We start from the raw sequence: 21,058 nt of genomic DNA on the forward strand, positions 1-21,058 counted from the left end.
ATTATGTATGTGTTGATTGGAAATCCACATTTATCTCATCAAATACATTGCTTATACGGTTTTGAACCTCTGATGTCCTAACCTATCCCCATATACATGATTTCTTATATCAGAAATATGGCACTACAAATAGGAAAACATGAAGTGACATAAATCTTTGTTTATTTGCTTATGAAAGGCTACAGCCAAAAAAAAAAAAAAAAACTACACTGGTAAATGCTGATTTTCCTGTAAGATAAGGCGGGGGGAGAGGGGGCATTGAAGATAATTTTTTTGTTTGTTTCACCAGCTTTAGAATTGTATGAAATGTATGAAACTACTTTTCCGTAGTTTACTGCTACTGCTGCTAAGTCACTTAATAGTTTACTACCTGTGCTGACCTCCTGATTATTATTTTTAGAACTATACTCTAAAAAATTATGTGTTTTTTGTCCAATTCCACTGGAACTGAACTTGCTGGATTGTAGATTCACCGTAAAACTGGGTACTCGAAATCCCTAGCCTCCAAAAATTTCTTTTCACATCACAATGCAAGATGGAAAACCCTGCTTTTGCTCATTAAAACATCAGAAACACTCCCATGAATATATTGATTTAATTATTCATTAAAAACACAATATTTTGAGAAGGCAATAATACCCCAGAGTCACTAACTGACTAAGGACTTGGAAGAACACCAAACGAGAAATTGACCACCAGCAGCTTTGTAATTCTAATTTTTTTTTTTTTAATTACTGAATCTTCAGGTTTTCTTGTCCCACAGTTGTGTCCTTTCTTATTCATACAATGAATTTATAGAAAACATTTGTTGCTATTGTTCAGTCCCTAAGTCATGTCAGTCTCTGTGATCCAATGGACTGCAGCACACCAGGCCTCCAAATATTAAATAATATGACACTGACATTTCAAAGATGCTTCTTAGTATTTGTGAAAATATTTGAACAGTTATAGGCAGGAAAAGGGTTGCAGTTCTATTCTGCTCATACATTATCAGTAGAAAGTTGTACATGGAAAAGAGCCAAATATCCTCATGTTTTGCTGTGATTTGTCATAGAGTAAAACTGCTATCTTGCAAATGCCACCAAAGCTATCCATCTACTGTTAAAATAAGGCACCACATGAAATATGCTATTTACCTGTAATGAAACCTCTGTTTGACTTTCTCATGTGCTTTGCAACACAAACAGTGAGAACAATTTATGCATTTTTCTCTCCCTCTCTGACTCTCCCTGAGGAGTTGCCAAGCAATTTCTTGACTGTCCCTGAAGCATTAAAATATCACAGAATGCAAGTAATGAAGTGTATTTATTAATAATCCAGAGCAGTTTGTATGTACCTGTAAATAAGTTACATACATTGGTTTCCTATTTTTTACTCTTTATTAATATTCCCTTTTTTCCTGCTTTCATGGTTAATTTCTGTACCCATTTGGATAGCTGTGGTGCCCATTTGTTTAGTTAAATATCAGTCCAGTGTCACTGTGAAAATTATTATTTTTTAAATTTTTATTAACTTTTAAATGAATAGATTTCAGTACAGCCAAATGCTCCTCAAAATATAAGTGGGCTTCATCTAATCATTTGAAGGTCTTCAAAAGCAAATACTGAAGTCCTTTAAAGGAAAAAGTGTCTCTCTAGACATTATGTAAGTAATTAAATAAACTGAAAGTAACAATACATCAGGTAGATTATATATATATATATATATGTATATATATGTATATGCTGCTGTTGCTGCTGCTAAGTCACTTCAGTCGTGTCCAACTCTGTGCGACGCCATAGATGGCAGCTCACCAGGCTTCCCCATCCCTGGGATTCTCCAGGCAAGAAAACTGGAGTGGGTTGCCATTTCCTTCTCCAACGCATGAAAGTGAAAAGTGAAACTGAAGTCCTCAGTCGTGTCTGACTCTTAGCGACCGCATGGACTGCAGCCTACCAGGCTCCTCCATCCATGGGATTTTCCAGGAAAGAGTACTGGAGTGGGGTGGTATTGCCTTCTCTGATATATATATAGGACAGGGAACTATATTTAATATCCTGTAATAAACCATAATGGATATATATATATATACTGCTAAATCGCTTCCGTTGTGTCTGACTCTGTGCAACTCCATAGACAGCAGCCCACCAGGCTCCCCCGTCCCTGGGATTCTCCAGGCAAGAACACTGGAGTAGGTTGCCATTTCCTTCTCCAATTTGTGAAAGTGAAGTTGCTCAGTCGTGTCTGACTCCCAGCGACCCCATGGACTGCAACCCACCAGGCTCCTTCATCCATGGGATTCTCCAGGCAAGAGTGCTGGAGTGGGGTGCCATTGCCTTCTAGTCTTTATCTATTTCCAAGTTCCACATTGATCCCTCCCCCCACTTTCCACTTTGGTAACCATAAGCTTTTTTTCCATGCGTCTAGGAGTTTATTTCTGTTCTGTTGCTAAGCTAGTTTGTAGCATTGCTTTTAGATTCCACATGTAAGTGATATCATGCAGTATTTGTCTTCCTCTTCCTGACATCACTTAGTATGATACACTCTAAATTTATCAATATTGATATAAGTGGCATTATTTCACTCTATTTTTATGACAACAGTATTTCATCATGTACACACACCACATCTTTATCTGTCCATCCCTCAGCGGGCAGGTGTCTTCCATGTCTTGGCTACTGTTAATAGTGCTTCTATTGTTAACAGTGCTTCTATTGTTAATAGTGCTTCTATTGTTAATAGTGCTTCTATTGTTAATAGTGCTTCTATGAACCTTGAGGTTCATGTATTTTTTTGAATTGCTGTTCTCCATATGTGTGCTCAGAAGTGGGATTGCTGGATCATATGGAAACTTTAGCTCGTACAGGAACCTCCATACTGTTTTCCATAGCGGTGATGGCGATTCAGTCGCTAAGTCGTACCCGACTCTTGCGACCCCATAGTGGCAGCAGCAAATTATATTTCCACCAACAGAGGGGGATTTCCTCTTCTTCATACCCTCTCTGGCATATACTATTTGTAGACTTTTAAAATGATAGTCATTCTGAACAGTGGGAAGTGATATCTTACTGTAGTTTTGATTTGCATTTCTCTAATAATTATCAAAGTTGTGCATCTTTTTATATGCTTATTGGCCACTTGTATGTCTTTTTGAAGAAATGTCTATTTAGATCTTCTGCTCATTTTTTGACTGGGAGCAGACTTCCCCTAAATATACACATATTCCATTCACTCAACTTCTCAAGTGTTTATTTAAGCATCATTCTTACACAAGGCCATCTGACAACTTTAATCAAAATTTAGGCTCCATCCTGGCTATGTCTTCTTTTTCATTTTAATATTGCTCAACAACATCAATAATACTATACAGCTCACTTTTCATTCTGCAAATTTTCTGTATTTTCTCTAAGCCTCGTGAAGAATGAGTCTTGGTTGTTAAAAAGCCAATGCATGTTTAATTTCTTCAATGAATCACTTATGTAATATTTATCAGCCATTCTTTCTTGTAACTTTTACTCTGCTAGCACTACAGAAAAACTGTGAATGTACTACACATTATCTGGTTTATAAAAATAAGTGTTTTAAGGAAGAGACACATAATAGGCCACACATAAGAACACGCGGGAACGGCAGATGAGGGCCTGAAACAAGGCATGGGTGAATATCTGAGCAGGGATTAGTCATCTGTTAATGATATATTTTGTTTCAAAGTAATGAATAGTTTTCTTTATTTCTATGCTTCTCATACATCAATTCTTGTTCATCCAATAGAGGTAAATTTACAAGGCTTAAACAACACCAATAATGGTATGCATTCACTAATAGATTGCCCATTGTTAACATATCCTAGAGTAAATTTTAAATAGTATATTTGCACATATTTTCCAATTTATAGACAGGGCATTTTCACCTCTTTGTTCCTCAAACTGTAGATCATTGGATTCAGCATGGGTATTGCTGCTAACCACTTCAATATTCTTGCCTTGAGAACCCCATGAACAGTATGAAAAGGCAAAAAGATAGGATACTGAAAGAGAAACTCCCCAGGTCAATAGGTGCCCAATATGCTACTGGAGATCAGTGGAGAAATAACTCCAGAAAGAATGAAGGGATGGAGCCAAAGCAAAAAGAATACCCAGCTGTGGATGTGACTGGTGATAGAAGCAAGGTCTGATGCTGTAAAGAGCAATATTGCATAGGAACCTGGAATGTCAGGTCCATGAATCAAGGCAAATTGAAAGTGGTGAAACAAGAGATGGCAAGAGTAAATGTTGACATTCTAGGAATCAGCGAACTGAAATGGACTGGAATGGGTGAATTTAACTCAAATGACCATTATATCTACTACTGTGGGCAGGAATCCCTCAGAAGAAATGGAGTAGCCATCATGGTCAACCAAAGAGTCTTAAATGCAGTACTTGGATGCAATCTCAAAAACGACAGAATGATCTCTGTTCATTTCCAAGGCAAACCATTCAATATCACAGTAATCCAAGTCTATGCCCCACCCAGTCATGCTGAAGAAGCTGAAGTCGAACGGTTCTATGAAGACCTACAAGACCTTTTAGAACTAACACCCAAAAAAGATGTCCTTTTCATTATAGGGAACTGGAATGCAAAAGTAGGAAGTCAAGAAACACTTGGAGTAACAGGCAAATTTGGCCTTGGAATACGGAATGAAGAAGGGCAAAGACTAATAGAGTTTTGCCAAGAAAATGCACTGGTCATAGCAAACACTCTTTTCCAACAACACAAGAGAAGACTCTATACATGGACATCATCTGATGGTCAACACCAAAATCAGATTGATTATATTCTTTGCAGCCAAAGATGGAGAAGCTCTATACAGTCAGCAAAAACCAGACCAGGAGCTGACTGTGGCTCAGACCATGAGCTCCTTATTGCCAAATTCAGACTGAAATTGAAGACAGTAGGGAAAAACCACTAGACCATTCAGATATGACCTAAATCAAATCCCTTATGATTATACAATGGAAGTGAGAAATAGATTTAAGGGCCTAGATCTGATAGATAGAGTGCCTGATGAACTATGGACTGAGGTTTGTGACATTGTACAGGAGACAGGGATCAAGACCATCCCCATGGAAAAGAAATGCAAAAAAGTAAAATGGCTGTCTGGGGAGGCCTTACAAATAACTGTGAAAAGAAGAGAAGCGAAAAGCAAAGGAGAAAAGGAAAGATATAAGCATCTGAATGCAGAGTTCCAAAGAATAGCAAGAAAAGATAAGAAAGCCTTCAGTAATCAATGCAAAGAAATAGAGGAAAACAACAGAATGGGAAAGACTAGAGATTTCTTCAAGAAAATCAGAGATATCAAAGGAACATTTCATGCAAAGATGGACTCAGTAAAGGACAGAAATGGTATGGACCTAACAGAAACAGAAGACATTAAGAAGAGATGGCAAGAATACACAGAAGAACTGTACAAAAAAGATCTTCATGACCCAGATAATCACGATGGTGTGATCACTCACCTAGAGCCAGACATCCTGGAATGTGAAGTCAAGTGGGCCTTAGAAAGCATCACTATGAACAAAGCTAGTGGAGGTGATAGAATTCCAGTTAAATTATTCCAAATCCTGAAAGATGATGCTGTGAATGTGCTGCACTCAATATGCCAGCAAATTTGGAAAGCTCAGCAGTGGTCACAGGACTGGAAAAGGTCAGTTTTCATTTCAATCCCAAAGACAGGCAATGCCAAAGAATGCTCAAACTACCGCACAATTGCACTCATCTCACACACTAATAAAGTAATGCTCAAAATTCTCCAAGCCAGGCTTCAGTAATATATGAACCGTGAACTTCCTGATGTTCAAGCTGGGTTTAGAAAAGGCAGAGGAACCAGAGATCAAATTGCCAACATCCACTGGATCATGGAAAAAGCAAGAGAGTTCCAGAAAAACATTTATTTCTGCTTTATTGACTATGCCAAAGCCTTTGACTGTGTGGATCACAATACACTGTGGAAAATTCTGAAAGAGATGGGAACACCAGACCACCTGATCTGCCCTTTGAGAAATTTGTATGCAGGTCAGGAAGCAACAGTTAGAACTGGACATGGAACAACAGACTGGTTCCAAACAGGAAAAGGAGTTCATCAAAGCTGTATATTGTCACCCAGCTTATTTAACTTATATGCAGAGTACATCATGAGAAACACTGGACTGTAAGAAACACAAGCTGGAATCAAGATTGCCGGGAGAAATATCAGTAACCTCAGATGTGCAGATGACACCACCCTTCTGGCAGAAAGTGAAGAGGAACTCAAAAGCCTCTTGATGAAAGTGAAAGTGGAGAGTGAAAAAGTTGGCTTAAAGCTCAACATTCAGAAAACGAAGATCATGGCATCTGGTCCCATCACTTCATGTTAAATAGATGGGGAAACAGAGGAAACCGTGTCAGACTTTATTTTTCTGGGCTCCAAAATCACTGCAGATGGTGACTGCAGCCATGAAATTAAAAGACGCTTACTCCTTGGAAGGAAAGTTATGACCAACCTAGATTCATATTGAAAAGCAGAGACATTACTTTGCCAACAAAGGTTCATCTAGTCAAGGCTATGGTTTTTCCTGTGGTCATGTATGAATGTGAGAGTTGGACTGTGAAGAAGGCTGAGCGCTGAAGAATTGATGCCTTTGAACTGTCGTGTTGGAGAAGACTCTTGAGAGTCCCTTGGACTGCAAGGAGATCCAACCAGTCCATCTTGAAGGAGCCCTGGGATTTCTTTGGAAAGAATGATGCTAAAGCCGAAACTCCAGTACTTTGGCCACCTCATGCAAAGAGTTGACTCATTGGAAAAGACTCTGATGCTGGGAGAGACTGGGGGCAAGAGGAGAAGGGGACGACAGAGGAAGAGATGGCTGTATGGCATCACTGACTCGATGGACATGAGTCTCAGTGAACTCTGGGAGTTGGTGATGGACAGGGAGGCCTGGCGTGCTGCGATTCATGGGGTCGCAATAAGTCGGACACGACTGAGCCACTAATGTAATCTGATCTGATCTGATTGCTGCTAATTCACTTCAGTCGTTTCCAACTCTCTGTGACCCCATAGACGGCAGCCCACCAGGCTCCCCTATCCCTGGGATTTTCCAGGGAAAAACACTGGAGTGGGCTGCCATTTCCTTCTCCAATTCATGAAAGTGGAAAGTGAAAAGTGAAAGTGAAGTCGCTCCATCGTGTCCGACCCTCAGCGACCCCTTGGATTGCAGCCTACCAGGCTCCTCCGTCCATAGGATTTTCCAGGTAGGAGTACTGGAGTGGGGGTGCCTTTGCCTTCTCTCAGCATGGGTATTAATAAAGTATAAAATAAAGATGTCATTTTATCAGTATCAAAGGAATCACTGGATTTGGGCTGCATGTACATAAAGAAGAGAATACCATATAATATGACTGTCACTGTCATATGAGATCCACAGGTGGAGAAAGCCTTGTGTCTGCTTTCCGCTGAGTTCATCCTAAAGATGGTGACAAGGATCAAGATATAGGACATGAGAACTATCAGAAGAGATGAAACCAAATTAAAAATTGAAAAGATCAGAATTATCCATTTAATTTCACGTTTGTCTGAACAAAGCAAAGATATCAAGGGCAGCCTATCACAATAGAAATGCTTAATGACATCATGACCACAAAACGATGAAATAAAAATTTTTATGATGGTTAGCAGAGACAAAAAGAGGCTGTCTAGATATGAATGGCCACTAGTGTGTGACATAACCTTTGTGACATGATGCTTGTATAGAGCAGAGGGTTACAGATGGCCATGTAGCAGTCATAGGCCATAGCAGAAAGAATGAAAATTTCACTGGTGATAAACCTACTGAAGAAAGAGAGCTGGGTATCACATCAATCATAAGAGATTGTACGCTGATCTATGGCAAAATTTACTAGCATTTTGGGTCCTACGCTGTTGAGTAACCAAGATCAGTAAAAGCCAGGTGTATGAGGAAAAAGTACAGGGGTGTGTGTAGCCTGGAGTCTATCATGGTGAGAATGATCAAGCCCAGGTTATACCCCACTGAGACCATGTAAACAATGAGGAAGAGTCCAAACAAAGGTGCCTGTAGCTCAGGGAGATCGGTGATTCCTACGAGGATGAATTCATTCAGCATCGTCAGATTGTGTTTGTCCAGCCAGGCCATTCGGGAAATATAAACTGAGAATAAATATAAAAATAATGGTTAACCTTCATGAGCTATGATGAGATTATCATTGTAAGAAGTGGTTACAATTTTAAATCTTATGTTTATGGTTTGTTAATTTAATTGGCAGCTCAGTTTTCTCTCTCCCAAGTCACTTTAGCTCCTGACAGGTGTCTTAGACATGACACATAAACAGTACAAAAAACAAAAATAAATAATTTGACTTTACATAAATGAAAATTAAAACAAAGTTTTGTCTGTCAAAGGACATTCTCAAAGTATTAAAAAACGTGACCCTCACAATGGAAAAAGTTGGGAATCATATGTCTGATGTGTCTAATACATTGAATATACAAAACACTTTTATAATTCAACAATAGAAAAAACACCCAAACTAAAAGCAGACAAAGGATGTGAACAGAAATGTCTCGCAGGAGATATACAAATGGCCAATAATCACCTGAAAATATGTACAAAACATCATGGAAAAGGGTGAACATCAGACCTTCACTGTGCACACTAAGAACGGAGGTTAGAGAAGCTGAGTCATTTCTAATCCTTCCCCCCCACCCCCTCCGCTGGTGCCACCAACTATACCTTTCAACAAAAAATGCATGACAGTAAATGTAATCTACAAAGAGAGATCAAAAATATACGTTTAAATGCATATAGTTAAACATCAAAGTAATTTTTTGAGAGAGAATAAAGTGAGTTTTGGAAAGAGCTACTAAATAAGTAAAGAGTGGAAAATAACCTTAATTTTAAGCAAAATATACATTCCCACTTCATAATTTTGAAAGGACTGTCCTGTGCATAAATCTGTATCTGTACAGATTTTCTTTTTCATTTCAATCTCCATTAGATGTGCAGTTAGTCATTTAAGGGATGATTTGACAGCCTCAAAGATTTGTAGGTGGAAGGGAGTGAGAGTCACAATGGGGTGATGAAGTCACAATGTAGTGAAATGGATGCTTTAATATTTTATTTTGACCTCACCTCTAGCAAAAAATAAAAAATGATGACTTTCAAATGGCATTGATCCTTGCAATATATGGATAAATCTGGGAAACTCATATATTAGAAGCAGATAAATTACAAGGACTATAAACACATTGATATAATGCCTTTAATTCAGATATAGTTGGAAAACACTGTGAGAATCTGTCATTATTTGGTGTTAAAATTTTGAAATAAATTCCATTTATATCAAATATATATCATATTTATATACCATTTTATATCATATGATATCAAATATCATATTTCATATCTTCATTAAGGGTCCAAGTATAATCATGAAAATCTTAAAAGGTGGAGTTTCTTAATAATATTAACTCCCTTTCCAAGGGTTACATTTTTTTTCCCACTATTCAAAGAGGACAAGCCTGTAGCATCAAACTAAATGTGTAGCTTTCATCAAAAAACATAATAAAAATGTTTGCTGTTGTTCAGTCACCCATTGTGACAGACTCTTTGCAATCCCATGGACTGTAGCATGCCAGGCCTCCCTGTCCTTCACCATCTCCCAAAGTTTACTCAAGATTATGTCCATTGCCTCAGTGATGCCATCCAGCTATCTCTCATCTTCCAATGCCCTCTTCTTCTGCCCTCAGTCTTTTCCAGCATCAGGGACTTTTCCATTGAGTCATCTGTATGCATCAGATGACTGAAATACTGGAGCTTCAGCTTCAGCATCAGTCCTTACAATGAGTATTCAGTTGATTTCCCTTAAGATTGAGTGGCTTGATCTCCTTGCTGTCCAAGGGACTCTCAGGAGTCTTCTCCAGCACCACAGTTCTAAGGCCTCAATTCTTTGGCGTTTTTTCTTCTTTTATGATTCAACTCTTACAACCATACATGAACACTGGGAAGACCATAGCCTTGACTATACGGACATTTGTTGGCAGAGTTATGTCTGCTTTTCAACACACTATCTCAGTTTCTCATAGCTTTCCTGCCAAGAAGCAATCATCTTCTGATTTCATGGCTGCAGTCACCATCCACACTGATCTTAGAGCCCAAGAAGAGGAAATCTTTCACTACATCCACCTTTTCCCCTTCTGTTTGCCATGTACAATATTATGGACCTCCGCCCATAGTTCTTCAGGCATATTGTTTACTAGATCTAATGCCTTGAATCTATTAGTTATCTCCCCTGCATATTTACAGAGGATTTGATTTAAGTCATACCTTAAAAATGAACATTCAGAAAACTAAGATCATGGCATCTGGTCCCATCACTTCATGGCAAATAGATAGGGAAACAATGGAAACAGTGAGAGACTTATTATTTTTTTTGGGGGGGGGGGGGCTCCAAAATCACTGCAGATGGTGACAGTGGCCATGAAATTAAAAGACACTTGCTCCTTGGAAGAAAAGTTATGACCAACCTAGACAGCATGTTAGAAAGCAGAGACATCACTTTGTCAACAAAGGTCCATCTAGTCAAAGCTATGGTTTTTCCAGTAGTCATGTATGGATATGAGAGTTGGACTATAACGAAAGCTGAGCACCAAAGAATTGATGCTTTTGAACTGTGGTGTTGGAGAAGACACTTGAGAGTCTCTTGGACGGCAAGGAGATCCAACCAGTCCATCCTAAAGGAAATCAGTCCTTTATTTCGTTGAAATTGAATATTCGTTGAAAGGACTGATGCTGAAGCTGAAACTCCAATACTTTGGCCACCTGATGCAAAGAACTGACTGATTGAAGAAGACCCTGATTCTGGGAAAGATTGAAGGCAGGAGGAGAAGGGGATGACAGAGGATGAGATGGTTGGATGGCATCACCGACTTGATGAACATGAGCTTGAGCAAGCTCCGGAAGTTGGTGATGGACAAGGAGCCCTGGCATGCTGCAATCCATGGGGTTGCAGAGAGTCAGACATGACTTAGGGACTGAACTGAACTGACACCTTGCTGGCCTAGTGGTTTTCCCCACTTTCTTTAGTTTAAGCCTGAATTTTGCTATGAGAGCTGATGATCTGAGTCAGAGTCAGTTCCAGGTCTTGTTTTTGCTAACTGTAAACAGCTTCTCCATCTTTGGCTCCAAAGAATGTAATCGATTCTAACACCAAGAGAAAAAAAAAAAAAAAAAAAAGAGGTTTTACTCATCATTGGGGATTAAATGCAAAAACAGTAAGTCAAAAGAACCTGGAGTAACAGGCAAATTTGGCTTCGAAGAATAAAATGAAGCAGGCTACTCTACAAAAATAGTCTACAAAATGATAACTATTTTTGTATGCTGACATTATAGCCATCAACCTGGTAAAATTCACTTCTTATTTCTAATATTTTAGCTTGAAATTTATTTTTTTGGATTTTTAATTAACACATATCCATTTGAGAATAACTGCCATTTTATTTTTGTTTCCCCAAGCTTAAAAATGTTTGTTTCATAATTTGACAGAAATTTGAGATGGCAGCTATAAAGGGGGTTATGGCTAATGTTTCATTAAGACAAATATTTTTGATGTATTGCTCATTGCTGTACTCGCCAGCAAAAGAACACTAACTGCCATCTTCTACTTAGCCAGTATGATAGGCACTAGTATTTAAATGTTATGTAATACACACACACACACACACAAACATTTTATTAAGATCCACAAGAATGTCTTTAAAAAATATTTAATGATGGATGTAAAAAAAAACAAAAAAAAAAAGGCTTCCCTTCAGTTGAAACATAAACACTTGGCAAAGTGAGAACAATGATCTGGACTTGAGTCTCTTGCACTGAAACTTGAGGTTAAACCAAAGTTGACACCAGAAGAATGATCACAACTTGAACATCTATAGTTGACGCAAGAAAAACCATTTCTAGTTTGCATGATTTTCACACATTACTGCTTTTGAGTAATTTGTAACAGAAAATAAACAGTTGTCCATAATCTAATTTATCATGCATGCCTTTTATATTTACTTTTTTTTTTCAGTGTTACAGCTCTATTTTATTTATAAGATAGCAGGAGAATCCAAGACTGGAAGAGAAGAGAGTGGAGGAGTGTGTGGGGAGGGAGAAAGAGAGAGAGCGAGAAAGAGAGAGAGAGCAAGCACGGGAGGGAGGGAGGGAGAGGGAGAGAGAGAGAGAGAGAGAGAGAGAGAGAGAGCGCACGCGCACGTGCGCACGCGGGAGAGAGAGTCCAAGAGAAAGCGCTTTGGCTCCTCCTTTTATATGTTTTTTCCTCCACCAGGGCCTGCCCTATGCAAATTGGGCTTAGCCAGGAGTGCTGTCTGTTCTGTTTGTCGTGCCTGAAGTCTTCACTCTGGCCCTCAGACCTTCCTTGTCTTTTAGCCACTGCCATTTTGGACTACTTTTCCCTATTCTACCTACCTAACATTCCCCCCTCAAGAGATGGGAGGCCCAATTCTTCGGGAATAGGGGCGTCGAGGTCTTTCTGGCTACTTCCTGCTGAACTGGGGTGGCGAGGGGTATTGGGCCTCCCCCTCTTGCTAGTCTCAAGCCTCAGAGTCTTTATAGCGGTGTCCAAGGGTGTGTGATATTTTCCGTGGTCAGCTGTAGTTTTATATCTTTGTTGAACTGGCACTGCATGTTGTAGCTGGTTGACCTAGGCAGAGACAAAACAGGTTAGACAATTGACAGTACATGGAATAATCACAAGCATCATCAATATAGCATAACAAGGACTAGTAGGGACATTGGTCAATTTTAAATGCACATCGCCAGGATAGCTCAAGTCCCGCCTTGTTCAGGGATCAGAAGATCTGTCTCCTGTCTGTTTTGGAGTACAGTCTCTGTCAAGCTGTGTTGGCTCCTTAGAGTTATCCTGAGAAATCTTATCCCCAGAAACCAGATTTTGGGGGTGTTCATTAGAATGACACTCATTGGTAGTTCTGAATAGGTATCTGAGATCTCCCAGGGGCTCACAGGTGTATTGAGTGTCCTCTTTTGTTTTCTTCCATGGCTTGACTCGTGAGTAGTGAATCCAGGAGTCATGTCCTGGTACCTTGACTGCTGTGGGGGTAGAAAGTATTACAGAGTAGGGGCCCTTCCATGTGGGCTGGAGTTGAGCCTTTGGGGACCCATCTTTCCAGACTTTAATTAGGACTTGAGTTCCTGGAGCATATAGTGGTGACTCTTTAGATAATCTTTTGGGTCCTGGTTCATACCCCACAAGCGTATATCCTGTTGGAATTGCCCAATGGCCATGGTATAAGACTGGAGGGTCTGAACCTCTGGATCTAGGAAGAGGTCATTGACATAAACAAAAGGTCTTCCATATAGCATCTCATAAGGACTAAGACCAACCTGTTCCTTAGGGGCAATGTGGGTGTGGAGGAGAGCTATTGGTAAAGCCTCCTTCCATCCCAGGGAGGTCTCCTGGGTTATCTTTTTTATTGCTGATTTTAATAATTGATTGGCTCTTTCTACTTTTCCTGAAGATTGAGGCCTCCAGGCACAATGGAGATAATAAGTAATGCCCAATGCTTTCAAGACTCCTTGGGTGACCTTAGAAGTAAATGATATCCCATTGTCATTTTGTAATGACCTGGGCAGACCAAATCTTGGAATGATTTCATGGAGCAGTTTTTTTACCACCTCCTCAGCCTTCTCAGTCTGGGTGGGAAAGACTTCAATCCATCCTGTGAATGTATCTATCATGACTAATAGGTATTATACCCTTGAGAAACTGGCATCTGCGTGAAGTCCATCTGCCAGTCCTCTCCTGGGTAGGCCCCACATCGTTGGATGGGCTGGGCCAGCTGGGGTCTTTGAGCTCCTTGAGGGTTGTTTAATTGGCAAATGGGACAAGAGGAGACCACCTATCCTATAGTTGTTTGGAGGCCTGTTCCTCTGAAGGACCTTTCTAGTAATCTTTGGAGGGCCTTTTCTCCTAAATGAGTAGTGGCATGTAGGGAGTTAATCAACTTCCACTGGAGGTTTCCAGGCAGAAAAAAGAGTCCCTCCTTTTGGAACCACCCCATATGATCTTCTTGAAAGCCCTCGCTCTTAGCTTTAAGAGTCTCACTAATTTGCCAGAAATTAGTGGCAAATTAGTCTGGCAAATTAGTCTGTGGAACTAAGGTGGCAATCCCTATTAGGTCATGGTTCTGTAATGCTGCTCTCCTAGCTGCCTGATCAGCTCTTGGTTCCCTCGTGCCACTTCCGTGTTCCCTTTTTGGTGTCCTTTACAGTGGGAGACTGAAACCTCAGTGGGCAGATGGACTGCCTCCAAGAGTCAAAGAATCTGATCACCATATTTGATTGGGGACCCTCGGGTGGTCAAGTGGCCCCTTTCTTTCCAAACAGCCGCATGTGCATGTAACACCAGAAAGGCATATTTGGAGTCAGTGTAAATGGCTATTCTTTTTCCTTTTCCCAGCTCTAAAGCTCGAGTCAGGGCTAGGAGCTCAGCTAATTGGGCTGAAGTACCTGTTGGCAGAGGCTTAGCCTCTATGGTCTCAAAATTGGAGACTACTGCATACCCGGCTCTTCTTTTTCCATCCAAGACAAAGCTGCTTCCATCAGTGTACCAGATTTCCTCAGGATTGGTCAGAGGATCTTCTGATAATCCCTCTCGGGGTTTTGTCCAGTGGTCTAAGGTTTCTAGACAAGAGTGAAAAGGGAGAGAGCCCTCGGGGGTAGGGAGGAGGGTGGCTGGGTTAAGAACCTCACAAGGGGATATAGTGAGGCCTGGATTTTCCATCAGCATTACTTGATATCTGAGGATTCTTTGATTAGACATCCATAAGTGGCCTCTCCCGTTTAGGAGTTGTTTTACTTGGTGGCTGGTAAAAATAGTTAGTTTGCCCCCAAAGGAGAGTTTTAAAGCATCTTCTATCATGATTGCAATAGCTGCAAGATTTCGAAGGCAGGGGGGCCAACCTCGGGAAGTTGGATCGAGCCTCTTGGATAAGTAAGCTACAGGCTGGGGCTCAGATCCCAACCTTTGAGTTAACACTCCCAAGGCTATTCCCTCTCTTTCATGGACATAAAGTTGGAATGCTTTTTCTGGGTTTGGCAACCTCAAGGCAGGTGCCTGAATTAAGGCCTGTTTTAGTGTAGCTTCTGCCTCCTTTTGAGGAGTTCCCCACATCAGTGGGATTGAATCATCTCGTCCCTTTAAGCTTTCATATAAGGGCTGGGCAATTAGACCATAATTGAGTATCCAGATTCTACAATAACCAGTTAGCCCCAGGAAAGCTTGCAATTGTTTTCGAGTTGTGGGGGAGGGCAACTGGAGAATTTCTTGTACCCGATCAGAGAACAGCCTCCTGGACCCGTGTATAATCTGAACTCCCAGGTAAGTGACCTTTGTCTCGACCATCTGTGCCTTAGCACAGGAGACTTTATATCCCCTTTCTGCCAAGAAGTTTAGAACCTGAATTGCATGTTGTTGGGCACTTTTATCATCTGGAGAGCAGATTAGTAGGTCATCTATGTATTGTAATATTTTCCCATTAGGTCCCAGGTCCAGATCTAGGAGATCCCGGCTAAGGGCCTGTCCAAACAGGAGGGGGCTATCTCTGAACCCCTGAGGTAATACTGTCCAAGTCATCTGTTGGTGTTTTTCTCCTGGGGCCTCCCACTCAAAGGCAAAAAGGTATTGGGATTCTTTAGCCAGTGGTATGCAAAAAAATGCATCTTTGAGATCCAAGACTGTAAACCATTTGGCACTGGGTGGGATTTCTCCCAAGATTACATAGGGATTGGGTACTGTGGGATGGAGGGGGACTACAGCTTCATTTATAATCTGGAGATCTTGAACCATTAACTAGGTTCTGTCTTTTTTCTTTACTGAGAGGATTGGGGTGTTACATGGCGAACTGGTAGGGACCAGTAGCCCACAAGCAAGGCATTTATTTATTAAAGGCTGTAGTCCCTCCTGAGCCTCTTTTGAGAGGATATTGTTTCCGGTTAGGAAACCGAGTGGGATCTCGGAGGACACTGATGACCAGTTCAGCTTGGTGGGCTTGCCCAGGAACCCAATGGTCCCACACCTGGGGGTTAATTTTGTCTTCCCATAGTTTTTGTCCCTCTCTATTGAAGGTGTAATGGGTTCTTCAGTGGTAACCAGGAGCTGTAGAGCTCTAGGGGCTGAAAAACTTCCCATCACAAGGGTGGTCCCCAGTTTAGTGAGTATATCTCTTCCCAATAAGGGAGTAGGACACTCAGGGACCACCAGAAACTGGTGGGAAAATGTTTGTCCATCCCAGCAACAAAGAAGTGCTCGGGTGAATCTTTTAGTAGTTGCTTTTCCTGTAGCACCCAAAATGGTACAGGTTTGGGAGGAGAAGGCTTCGGAGTAGGTCAAGACAGAGTAGGTAGCCCCTGTGTCAACCAAGAAATTCTCGGACCTACTTGCCACATCCAGTTGTACCCTTGGCTCCAGCCCCATGATGGTTATCTGTGACAGGTGGGCTGGCTGGAGCAGGCTGCTTCAATCCTCTTGAACCTCTTGAGGGTAGGCTTGGCACTTGACCTTGAGGCTCTTGGGTCCCGAGGGCAGAGTGCCACCCAATGTCCCAGTTGATGGCATTTGTGGCAAGCCATTCTAGGAGACTTGTCACGGTTTGGACACTCTTTGGCCTAATGCCCCGCCTGTCTACGGATCAGGCATATGTCTTGTGCCTTGTCCTTCAAGGACTCGGGGTTTGCCATAGGGTTTCTCTGGAGGGCAGCCAGCATCTAGGCATGCCTTGTCTCTTTCTTTCTCTCCTTCTCCTGGGCCTTGGCCTCCTCCTCCTGTTCTCTGTTATAAAAGGTATTGGTGGCTGTCTGGACCATCTCATCTAAAGAGGCAGCAGGATCCTGCTGTTGTAGCTGCTATAACTTAATTCTGATATCTGATGCACATTGGGACAGGAATTTGTCCTTTAAAATCACCCGTCCCTCATAAGAGTCTTAAGTCCAGGTTGGTAAACTTTTGGAGTGCCTTTTTTAGCCTCTCCAGAAAGGCAATGGGGTTCTCATTGGGCTCCCAAGTTATTGCTGAGACCCAGGCACAGTCCCACAAGTAATAGGCTTCTTTCTGTTTCCATAGGTAGACTTCCTTAGGGGTGAGTCTTTCTGAAGCTTATCCTACCCAGAACAGTTGCAACCTGAGAGCCAGGTGTCCCCAGGTCAGGGTGCAGATCCCCAGGCAGGATGAGGCATGACAGCCTCCTAGAGATCGAATCCCCGGGCAGGTCGAGGCGTGAAGGCCTCCCGAGGATTGGGTCCCTGGGCAGGTCGAGGCGTGACGACCTCCTGGGACCCCTGGGACTAGAGGATCCCCAAACAGGTTGAGGCGTGACAATCTTTTGAAGACCGATCCCTAGGCAGGTCAAGGCGTGATGACCTCCTGGGACCCCCCAGACTGGAGTTTGGGCGTCCCCAAGATCTCCAGTGTGACCAGTGCTGGGTAGAATTAAGAGATTTGTAACTCATTGCTAGTTTGCCCACCATGGACGGGAATAGATAAGTTCATCTTACCCAGAACTGTTGCAACATGAGAGCCAGGCGTCCCCGGGTCAGGGTGCAGATCCCCAGGCAGGCTGAGGCGTAACAGCCTCCTAGAGGTCGAATCCCCGGGTAGGTCAAGGCGTGATGGCCTCCCGAGGATTGGGGCCCTGGGCAGGTCGAGGCGTGACGACCTCCTGGGACCCCTGGAACTAGAGGATCCCCAAACAGGTTGAGGCGTGACAACCTTTCGAAGACCGATCCCTAGGCAGGTCAAGGCGTGATGACCTCCTGGGACCCCCCGGACTGGAGTTTGGGCGTCCCCAAGATCTCCAGTGTTACCAATGCTGGGTAGAATTAAGAGGTTTGTTTTGCCCACTCTAGACGGGAATAGATATGATGTAAGTTCATCCTACCCAGAACTGTTGCAACCTGAGAGCCAGGCGTCCCTGAGTCAGGGTGCAGATCCCCAGGCAGGCTGAGGCATGACAGCCTCCTAGAGATCGAATCCCCGGGCAGGTCGAGGAGTGATGGCCTCCTGAGGATTGGGTCCCTGGGCAGGTCGAGGCGTGACGACCTTCTGGGACCCCTGGGACTAGAGGATCCCCGAACAGGTTGAGGCGTAACAACCTTTTGAAGACCGATCCCTAGATAGGTCAAGGCGTGATGACCTCCTGGGACCCCTCAGACTGGAGTTTGGGCGTCCCCAAGATCTCCAGTGTGACCAGTATTGGGTAGGATTAGGGATTGGATATTATAGAGTATTTCCCTCCCAAGGCCAGCTATTTTCTGGTTGTCTCTCCAGAAGATTGTAGAAACCTTGTGGGTCTGGATGGGGCTCAGGAAAAGAGCATGAAACAGGAGGGAAGGGGGCAGAGCACAAGGGTATAATGTAAACCAATTAAAATCAATTGGGTCCAAGATGACAAGTCAAATTCAAGTAAACCTTAATCCCCAGTCTATAAGCCAACAGACACACCCAGAGGTGGCAGGACAGCTCCAAGGCACAAGGTCAGAAGAGGGAGAAGTGGGTGGTTCCCCAATGGTTGGGATGTTCCTCTCACTCATTAGCATATGAATTCCATCCCCTCACAAAACCTAGCCAGGCCTAATTCCATGGCTGCAGCCCTTGCCCTCGGCAATGGTTCACACCCTGAAGGGTGGCTTCTCTCTGGATCCTAACAAATCTACCTCTTATCGCTTTGTCTCTCAATGAATTTTTGCAATGAGACATCAGAGCCTGAGTTTCATTAGTTTTGGTCGGGCTTGAGTCCCGGGAGAGAGCTGAAGGACAGGAGAAAAAAGCAGTGGGAAAAACATGCCAAAGAATCCCCTTCATAGCCCGCCGAAAAATTCGCTAAATATCTGACCGGTGCTCACAGTTTAATTGGTCTAATCTTTGGCACAGAGAAGAGAAAGGACAGAAGAGCCCCCACCGACTTGTGTAACAGCTATTGGGGCTCAGCAGATAGCACCTTTGGGACATGCTGAGGAGTAGCCTCTCCAGAGTCCCTCAATTGTGCCCCTGCCACCCGCCTCTTAGTGGGAAGTTTGAGGAAACAAGAAACGAGAGATTGTAAAGGTCCTCCAGCCATAGGAGTGAGGATCTCTTACCTTAACCGGAGGTCTTCTGGAATCTGAGACTGGGCCGCATGAGCTTTCTGCTGAGTTCGTTTTTCGCTGTCCCAGTTTCCAGCACGATGGGCCTTCCCCTGAGCTGGGTTTCTTCGCTTTCTGCTTCTAGCACGGGAGCTTCGCTGAGTTGGGCTCCTGTTGTGCTTGGCCTCTTCCACGTAGAGATTGTTTCAGCCAGGTTAAACCCGAGTCATGGCACCATAGATGTCACACGAGTGTATGTTCCTCGGTTCTTTGTCTCGTCACAACAAAGATTTGGAGCGATGGACATTAAAGCCCTCAGCGTGTCACAGCTCTTGGGTCTTGGACAAACTGTGCTACAGCTCTTAGGCAAATCAGTATTACAGCTCTATTTTATTTATAAGATGGCAGGAGAATCCAAGACTCGAAGAGAAGAGAGTGGAGGAGTGCTTGGGGAGGGAGAAAGAGAGAGAGAGAAAGAGAGAGAGAGAGAGCGCGCACGCACGGGAGGGGGGGGGGCGGGGAGAGAGAGAGAGAGATCGCATGTGGGAGAGAGAGTCCTATATTTACTTTTATATAGGAATTTTGCAGAGATTTTTCCACATTCTATGCAGAGCACCTTTTACTTCTTTGTTCCTCAAGCTGTAGATCATAGGGTTCAGCATGGGTATGACCAAAGTGAAAAATACAGAGGCCATTTTGTCAGTATCAAAAGAGTGGCTGGACTTGGGCTGCATATACATAAAGGCTAGAGTGGCATATAGTACAGCCACCACTGTCAGATGAGACCCACAGGTGGAGAAAGCCTTCTGCCTGCCCTGTGCAGTGTTCATTTTTAGGATGGCCTTAAGGATCAGTATGTAAGATACAAGGACTATCAGAAAAGATGAAACCAAATTAAACACGGAACAGATCAGTATGAAGAGCTCGATTTCCCATGTGCTTGAGCACAGCAAAGTTAGCAAGGGGAGACTGTCACAGTAGAAATGACTGATGATGTTATAGCCACAGAAGGATGAAATAAATATCTGGATGGTAGTTATTAGAGAAACGGAGGCACTGTAAACATAGGGGACTGCGACCAGCACCCAGCATACCCTCGGTGACATAACTATTGTGTAGAGCAGAGGGTTGCAGATGGCCACGTAACGGTCATAGGCCATTGCCGACAGGATGAAAAGTTCACTGATGATGAACAAGATGAAGAAAGTCAGCTGCATAGCACACCAATGATAGGAGATTGTGTTTTGATCAGTTACAAAAGCTACCAGCATTTTGGGTCCCACAGATGTGGAATAGCCAAGATCGATGAAAGCCAGGTTTCTGAGAAAGAAGTACATGGGTGTCTGTAGCTTGGAGTCCACCTTGGTGAGAACGATCATGCCCAAGTTTCCCACTGCCGACACTGCATAGATGGTGAGGAACAGCACAAAGAAGGGAGCCTGCAGCTCAGGCCGGTCTGTGATTCTCATGAGGATGAATTCACCAGGCACTGTTTGATTTTGTTTGTCCATCCAGGCCATCAAGGGAAATAACTGTGGGAAGAGCCATAAGAATAGATGTTGGGGTTCAGAAGATACCATCTGATAAAAGTTTAGTATGCAAAGCCGTTATGTGTAAGATGAATCTAATTATTTTTGATGGAGTGATTTAAAACAAGACTCACCTCCATCACTGAACCTGGAACCAAATTTAGAAACCATTATAAGGTAAGATGGACTTCACTGGTGGATCAGTGATACAGAATCTGCCTGCAATGCAAGAGAGGTGGTTTGATCCTAGAAGATCCCCTGGAGAAGGAAATAGCAACCCATTCCACTCTCCTTGCCTAGGAAATCCCATGGACCGAGGAGCCTGGCAGACTATAGTCTATGTAGTTGCAAAGAGTCAAACACAACTAAACCACCACCACCACC

General features: G+C 42.8%; 1 protein-coding gene and 1 pseudogene across 2 annotated transcripts; both read right to left on the reverse strand.

Annotated features, from left to right (window-relative positions):
- Window positions 1-2,961: 2,961 nt before the first annotated feature.
- LOC133227092 (olfactory receptor 8K3-like) lies at window positions 2,962-9,047 on the reverse strand (annotated as a pseudogene).
- Window positions 9,048-15,199: 6,152 nt separating this feature from the next.
- LOC133227093 (olfactory receptor 8K3-like) lies at window positions 15,200-20,685 on the reverse strand. 2 transcript variants are annotated; one of them, XM_061381510.1, is made up of 2 exons: window positions 19,755-20,685; window positions 15,200-15,423 (listed from the first exon to the last, which is right to left on the reverse strand). In XM_061381510.1, exons 1-2 carry the CDS (start codon window positions 20,663-20,665, stop codon window positions 15,294-15,296), a joined length of 1,041 nt encoding a protein of 346 aa, XP_061237494.1. In that variant the 5' UTR covers window positions 20,666-20,685; the 3' UTR covers window positions 15,200-15,293. The 2 variants fall into 2 exon arrangements, with proteins under 2 accessions (XP_061237494.1, XP_061237495.1); XM_061381511.1 differs by lacking the exon at window positions 15,200-15,423 and having other exon boundaries at window positions 19,715-20,685.
- Between the last annotated feature and the right edge of the window lie 373 nt (window positions 20,686-21,058).

The sequence above is a fragment of the Bos javanicus genome, chromosome 15 (genome assembly GCF_032452875.1).
Source record: "Bos javanicus breed banteng chromosome 15, ARS-OSU_banteng_1.0, whole genome shotgun sequence".
Lineage (NCBI taxonomy): Eukaryota > Metazoa > Chordata > Mammalia > Artiodactyla > Bovidae > Bos > Bos javanicus.

Coding starts and splice junctions, on each gene's coding strand:
- LOC133227093 (XM_061381510.1), bottom strand. CDS start 20,665: ATGGCCTGGATGGACAAACAAAATCAAACAGTGCCTGGTGAATTCATC. Junction 15,424..19,754: donor AAAGAAGTAAAAGGTGCTCT/GCATAGAATGTG, acceptor CAGATGGTCGAG/ACAAAGGTCACTTACCTGGG.